The following is an 8,135-nucleotide window of genomic DNA, read 5'->3' on the forward strand; positions in this document are numbered from 1 at the left end:
CAGATATATATACATTCTAGAGCAGGCAGAATACTTCTGTACCTAGATATATATTCAAGGTTTAATATTCAGGTATTTATACATTCTTTGCAACGTAATGGTGTAAATAACTTTGATATTTCAAATTAAGATTTGCTCAAACAGAATTCACAGTTGGACACATCTAAGGTTTACGACATAGGGTTGCAAAGATATAGGAATTCGAAAATCAGAATTTGCGGCAAAGACTCTGTTCCTTTCAGATTAGTTTAGGAATGAACTTTGTTTCAATTAAATAATTAATTTAATTTTAATTTTTTTTGTATCAGATATGCAAAAAAGATTAATAAAATCGTTAGCACATTGTTCAAACGATAGCTGAACCAATTCTTGAACTGCAATAAAATTAATAGGCTAATATTCTTAATAATTATTTACACACCAGGAAAAATATCAAATTTTAAATTCCTTTCCATTTTATCTGAATATCCCTGTTTTAAAACGATATTTCTTTTAATAAAAAATAAAAACCCTGTCTTTTCTCTGGTTTCACATTTGTAGAAATTTTATAATTTACGATTCTCTCAGTAGAAAAAATTACTTTATAGTTGCATAAACATTTGTACAGTGCAGAAAGTTTTGAATCTAGTTTATTTTTATCAGGAAATAAAATTATCATTGTCAAGGACTTTACCAAGATTAATTTATTTTAGCCTTTTGCATAATTTAATAAAAAAATAAATAATTTAAATTAGTAATATTGAAAAGGTCAAAATTTTTTTATGTAGGGAGTTTTGAAATCATCTGCTTCATTATATTAAATCATATATTTAAAGATATTTAGAGACAAGGTCAATAAATTCATTTTTAGAAAGTGACTTGAAGCAACCCAAGAATTGCATATGCTAATCCTATTTCCATGTTACCTGATATTCAAAAGCAGATCTAACAGTTGAAGCAACAACAGTTTTAACTTCAGCTGTTGGATGAACAAAATGATAATTCTTGCCACCGCATTCTCCAACCAGCTTAGGGAACCCTGTATACTTCTCAATATTCTGACCAACAGCTTTCCATAACCATTGGAAGGTTCTAGAAACAGTGCAGGTTTTACACAAATGCTTTTATAGATTTAAACAATTGTGTTTACTACAAATAAGGTGTCCCATTAGACATGACAGTTGATCTTTGATAGCTATCTAATGACAAATTGCATATAAAAAAGATTGCACTTCTTATGAGCTTATCATAATTTTATAAACCTCCTCCAAATATAAATTTTTTATATCTCCGGAAATTTTAAAAGCCCAAAAAGAAACAGATCACATTTTGGAAATGCCAGAACTAATGGGTATCTATGTTTAATGTTTCAAACATCATATAATTATGTTGACAAATAAATACCACAAATTATCTAAAATATCAAAGACGACCTTTCAGTCGTATCTAAACTGTCATGTTTTGTGGGACACCCTGTACTTCAAAAATTGTGTAATGTAACCAAAAAGTTAGTAAAACTTACGGGACGGATCCAGTGAAATTTATTGCTGCTAGCTCCGGATGTGAGGTTACAGTGTTGCCGAATACTGGTCCGTCGGAGGGAAGGAAGTTGACAACTCCGTCCGGGAACCCAGCCTCCTTGAAGATCTTGAAGATCAGGTAGTTGGACACAATAGCGGTGTCACTAGGCTTCCACAGAGTTACGTTTCCCTACAATATATCGAAAATCAAGGGATTGTTCACAAAACTAAAATATTGTATTTATCTAATTTACCATGACTGAGGGTGTGTAAGCCAGGTTTCCGGCAATAGCTGTAAAGTTGAAGGGCGTAACAGCTGCAATGAACCCTTCGAGAGGTCTGTATCTCATTAGGTTGAGGGTGGTGTTAGGATCCTCACTGATGGGTTGGTAACTGTGCAGCTCCTTGGCGAAGTAAGTGTTGAACCTGTAGAAGTCGACCAACTCACATGCAGAATCAATTTCAGCCTTGATAGGAAATAAAAACAATGAAATCAAAATGTCTGAATTATCATTTTTGTTTTATTTCTTGTGAACTGAATAAACTTTATACCTGGATAACAGTTTTAGCCTGACCAAGCATGGTTGCCGCGTTGAGTTGAGCTCGGTATTTTCCCGCCATATCCTCCGAAATCTTTAGGAACATTGAGATCTTCTCATCAATTGGAATCCTCTCCCACTCCACCTTAGCCTTCAGGGATGTGTCGATGGCCTTCTTGATCAGCTCAGGGGTCGCCCAGTAGAACTTGGCAACCTTCTTCTGATGATCATGGGGCTGAAAAAAATATCCAATTAAATTGAAATACATCTTGAAACCTCTTTACAACTTGGACATTCATTAGCCTGAACTTCACAGAATGCGTTAAGATTAAGAATTTCTAAAGAAAACTATCTTCGGCTTTCAACGTGTTTTTCATTTCTGGTACAGTGAGAACCAGAAAACAATGGAATATGGAGACGATATTATATCAATTCTTAAGTGTATTTGATGTTGTTACAAAGCAATTAGTTTGACTAGATACTTATTAAGTCACAAATTAAGTAAAATGGGTCTGCTTACACTGCACAATTTCTGTGTCTCATGCCCATTTCGACTATCTTAAGTTGTAACTTTAGTATAAAAGTCGTCTTGATATTTCAGAGTTTTCTAGTTATTACTGTGAATTTTTACCCTGATGCTATGTAAACTTATCTAAGGGAAACGGTTCTAAAGGGGTTTCTGACCATTAGGGGTATATAATTACTTTTTGTAAACTTTTTATAAGACCTGTATAAAACTCTTCATTCCAATGAATTTACTTCCACCTAATCTACTTTAAAGTAATAATCTTTATCTTTATTAGATTTAGGAATTATGTTTATTGGAACTAAAAAACTCTAGCAGAGCAGGAACAATCCTAATATAAGATTAAACGAAATCCCAATATCTTTGCTACATATAATCTTTTAGACCTAAGATATTTTTAGCAATAATTCCTGTTAGATGATAATCTAAATTGAAAAAATCAAAGGTGTAATCGTCAGGCTTGCAAAAATTTTAGTTTGTGACAAAGATTCAATTCCTTTCCAACTTACCATGACTTGGAATTGAACATGATCCGTCCTGTACTCCTTGCCTCCGATCACGATTGGAATATCCTCGCACACGTCCTTGAGAGAGTCCAGGGCAGCCTGGATCTCCGCCCTCTCCTTGCTCCCCGGCAGGTAGGTGAGGATAGGTTCATTCTTGATTGTGAAATCCTTGAGTTCTATATCAGATTTAGGAACAACAGAGGAGATTGCTCTCTGACCAACCCTGTAAAATTAAATTCAGAATTATTTCACAAGAATCAAATTATTTTATCAAATATTATTTAGAAATTTAAGGAAAAGGAAAAAATAAGTGTTGACTGTTGAGAAAGAAAACACAATTAGTTTTTTTTCAAATAAAGGCCATTTCGTAATATGTAATACTGATATTACATTTAATATTCTGTAATAATAACAGTGTAAATAACACATTTTGGGACGAAATTTATTAACAAGGAGAGAGGTCACTGAACTACCTACCGCCGGTTCAACTATCTGTCAATTCATTTAATCCGGTCCTTGGACATTTAAAAATTCCCAGCTCTGATTTATAAGTTAAGAGCTCAGATCGAAGACTTAGAAGTAAGATTAAGACAAAAGTTCAATTGTAACTTACTTTTATAAGAAATATATGTTTGAATGGAATTATTAATATAAAAATTCTCAGATCTTAAATCGTCAATCAAATTGTCTTAACATTTTTATGTAAGCTACATATATGTATGCTATTCAACGATTTTCAATCAGATCGGATGAAAAACAAACAAAAAAGTTTCGAATATGTCGTCTTCCATTTTTAAAGGATTTCAAAAAAAAAATTTTAATTGAATTTCTTAAAAAGCTCTCAATGGATTTTTTTTATTTTAACGTTTTTCTTTTCTGCTTAACTTATACCGTGACGTGGATTTGGTTTTATTTGATGACTCAAGACGTTCTCTTAAAGTTGAAAAACTGGTTTAATTTGAGAATTAATGATAAGATTTAATACACCTACACGAGGGAGGAAAACCCCGGACGCCGTGAGCCTCCGCCATGTAGACATGAGCCTCCCAGATTTGTTAGGCAGACCGAGCCTCCGCCATGCAGTAAGAGCCTACACTATTTTTCATTTTTTTCAACATAGTGGCACAAGAATTTTAATAAACATTAATGTTGTTTATTGATTGTAATGAGTTTTAACTTATATTGACTTATAAAGTGGTTTATAAGATATATGTTTTACAATAAAACATTTCTTACTCATTAACGAGGCTATTTGGAAATTCATTAGTTTATTTTGTTTTAAGCTTTGATTTAAGCATAAAGCAATACCTTTTTTAGAATTTTTTTTTGTAAAAACCAAGAGCTTTAAGGAACATATTCTTTACAGCAAAGGCTCGTTTACTAAATAGCGGAGGTTCTTACTGCATAGCGGAGGCTCATGTCTGCATAGCGGAGGCTCACGGAGTCGGGGAGAGGGGTTTCCCTCTCTCTCTGCACTAATCCTAGACTTTTCAAACCTCCCACGGTTTAGAAAACATCAAACCCTGTTTTTCAAGTTTTAAATAAACCAAACAGTTGTCATCAATTTTATACACAAATATTAATTAAAATAGTATTATATTAAGATAATTTTATGATTTTTATAATTATATTTTAGATTTTTGTTTGTTATTTCTTTAATGCATAGTAACTAAAGTGTACAAAAAGCGAGAACTTCTCATGATAAAACTAATGTCAATCATAATAATAATAATAATAATAGCCATGATCAATGATCATTGATCAACAATAATTTTGTAGAAATAAAGGCAGAGCTCCCGCCAAAAATAATCACCAAATGATGAAAACAATAACGTTAGTTCTTATAATAAAAATAGTAATAATAGTAACTAAAGCAAAAGTGCCCGTGGAATTTTTCTAAAATTGTTTTAGCCTATGTTACCCCCGGGTCAGCCCATTCGGTTAAGCCGTTTGGCCAGCTATAGCTGAATATACTGCTACCGTGTGGCTTTATATATATATATATATATATATCTACTAATCAAAGGATTAAAAGCTTCATCAATAAATATGTTTTTGATATCATTTTTTTTTAACTTTAAAATAAAAGTTATGAAATGAAAGCCTTTTTTTGGCCACCATGGAAAGTCATCTTTAAACATAATTCTACAAAAATATAAAAACAACAATTTATATTGATATGGTAAAAGTTAAGTATCAAACTAATACATCCATATTAAGTTATATAACAGAAAACTATTGTAACCCTCTTTCCACCCCCTTCCCCCTCCTCTCTATGATCATCGATATCAGAGAAATATTACAAAAAAAACGATTAATAAATTTTAGATTTAAAAAAATGTCTAATTTCTCTTATCCCTTGAGTAAAAAAGTAAAAAAAAATCCTTGTGAAACCTCGAAAAGTAAACCAAATTATTGAAAGTGAAAAAAGGAGAACCTTTAGTTCAAAACCCTGGGTTTCCGTCTAAAAAACTAATTTTTTGTATAAAATAATATTTGCTGTTCACATCTTCACTGATTTGTAGTATAACAATCACAGAAGTAATCAACGGTTGGGTAATAGGTAGGGGCTGAATTAATAAAAAACCTGATAATTAAAAAGGTTTTGTAAAAATGCGTATTATATCTAAAACATGTGTTTGTGTGTTGGGGGGGGGGGGCTGTAAGATAAAAAACTAATTAGTTAATGCTTTTTAAATTACGTACATTATGTATGTTTATTGTTTTATGTATATTGTTCCTCTCATGTATTAAGATTAAATTATTAATATTATTTTTGTAACATTTAATCAGATATTATTTTTGTTTTTATCACTCAATTCAGACAAAAATATTTACATTGCTTATCCAAATTAATATTTGACTTTAAATACTATTTATAAAACAAATATCAAGATATAGATACTTAAAGGTTGATCCTGTGATTTCACTTAGTAACATAGGAAGAGATAGGAAAGCTAGAAATTAATTCTTCACATTGAGTAATTTAGATTTGATTTAAAAAACAATAAATGTTAAAAAATAATGTTTACTTGGTAATATTTCTTCTCATTTCAGATGATATTGTTTTGGTTGCGGGCAACATGGTAGATCCGACCAAACTGCTGATCAAAATTCAAAATTATCAAATGTCTGTCCGTCTCGCTCTCTGTAAATCTGTGTGTCTGTGCGCCCCCTCCGATACTGCCAGGGATAATGTTACCTTACCAATAAAAACACAGTTCTCTCTGTACGGTTTTTGTCAGCAAAAATTTCGCGGATTTTCAATTTGAGAATTCTGATAATATTGAGAAGCGTGTATATTTAACCCGGATCTATGTAGAGAGAGGGGAGGGGGGGGGGGGCTTTCTCCGACCAGCTGTGAGGTTTATCCGGAAAAGGGAAGTCCAGAGGAGGGGAAGTAATGGAGTAGGAATTTTCCAGAGAACAATTCCGCATGCGCTACAAGTAGATCATAGGAAGATCACATGGGATGAATGGATTGAAATGTTCTACCTCTATTATACATATTTTATTTATCAAAATAGCATTTTCATCTTATCCAAAATCCATATCTAAATATCTCAATTATAAGACATTTAATGAATTGGATGGATAAATTAATAAATGAATGATATAATAATCGATGTACATTTTTTTGTAATGAAAAATAAATCAAAAAAATTAAATTTTAATAACTTTATGTCGACTCATTTATATCCTTAACTTTGTTAAAATTTAAAAGTTTAAGTGACGCGGATCTTATAAACCATTTAGAGACCGGAAACATGATTTTAATTGAATGAAGGGGAAGGAAGAGGGGGAGGGGAAGGTTAAGGACTAGAAAATAGCAAGAGAGGGGGGGGATATAAGATATGTCCTGTTGATAGTTTAATAGATGTTAAATATACTTTTATACAATTTTACTTAACAAAGGAATTGAGTTTTTGCCACAAACTTAAATTTTCGAATTCCAATATATTAGCGACCGAATGTTGTATCATTTAATATTTCAAACTTAAAAAGGAAAGATAACATATTTCATAATTTGAAATATCTAAAGTCTACGACGTTTGGTTGGGACAATACAAGGACTAGAAAATCAGAGTTTGTTGCAAAGACTCAATTCCTTTAGATTTTTAAGATTTAAAAAAAAATCAGCAACAAAACCAAGAAAATCCGCGAAATATATTAATTTTTATATAACAAAAAGTAATAACGATAAAATAAAACGAAGATCTCATGGAACGCTTAGTATATATTATATAAAATATTTGCGCATTGATAAAGATAAAGTGTAAACAATCGTGGAAAATTTCATGTCTAAAAAGTTTTGAATTTCTTAGTAAAATATATTTCCTGACTCGATAGAAAATATAAATCGTTTGGATTAAACATTTGCAAATAATATATTACCTTCATGGTGTAATTGAAATAAAACAATTCATATAAAAAATATTATTTTTTAGTAGATTTACCCTATCACAATTGAGGGGGTGGGATGGGGGGAGAGGGGTGTTTTCCGCTCCCCCACCCCCAATGTTTTTTCTCCATAAACTGAGCTTACATTGTATAGACCGCTCAAACTTCTTCTGCTTCACTTTTTCAACTTCATAAGCCGACAACTTTGTTTTAATAATTAAGCTACAGGTCTAAAATTTAGTTATTTGAAAAATTTCTTTTTTATCATGTATCATATATTAAATGATGCCAAAAGTAAAAATAAGTATTTTTAAACATTTACCAACTTATTTTTAGAACTTTATTTAAAACCTCCCTAACACACTAACCATTAAAGGAGGTTTAATATTTTTGTTTTAAAGAGCTGGCCTTGAAAAATGTAACATATAGGGACATGTATTTTACTACTCTATAAGTGCTAAATCAAAAAACAAAACAAAAAGCACGTTGAAGTCGAAAATAATAAAAAAAATAACTTTTTAAAATGTTGGGGTTGAAAATATTTCCAAAAATTTCTAATATATAGACTATATATTGAATTTTCATCTTTCAAAAAAAGAAATATTTTTAACTTAAATAGTTAAATTGTTGGTGTTTATGGTAACAAACTCTCCAAATATTGAAA

General features: G+C 31.1%; 1 protein-coding gene across 1 annotated transcript in view; it reads right to left on the minus strand.

The window, feature by feature from the left end:
- Window positions 1-6,244, minus strand: part of LOC111700907 (delta-1-pyrroline-5-carboxylate dehydrogenase, mitochondrial) — a gene marked incomplete in the record, with an annotated part of 9,277 nt that extends 3,033 nt beyond the window's left edge. Inside the window, 6 exon segments of the mRNA XM_023471979.1 lie at window positions 906-1,071; window positions 1,502-1,689; window positions 1,754-1,966; window positions 2,052-2,273; window positions 3,074-3,293; window positions 6,103-6,244. Of these exon segments, the coding sequence (XP_023327747.1) occupies window positions 906-1,071; window positions 1,502-1,689; window positions 1,754-1,966; window positions 2,052-2,273; window positions 3,074-3,293; window positions 6,103-6,155 (1,062 nt within the window).
- Between the last annotated feature and the right edge of the window lie 1,891 nt (window positions 6,245-8,135).

Source organism: Eurytemora carolleeae, unplaced genomic scaffold (genome assembly GCF_000591075.1).
Source record: "Eurytemora carolleeae unplaced genomic scaffold, Eaff_2.0 scaffold425, whole genome shotgun sequence".
In the NCBI taxonomy this organism is placed as follows: domain Eukaryota; kingdom Metazoa; phylum Arthropoda; class Copepoda; order Calanoida; family Temoridae; genus Eurytemora; species Eurytemora carolleeae.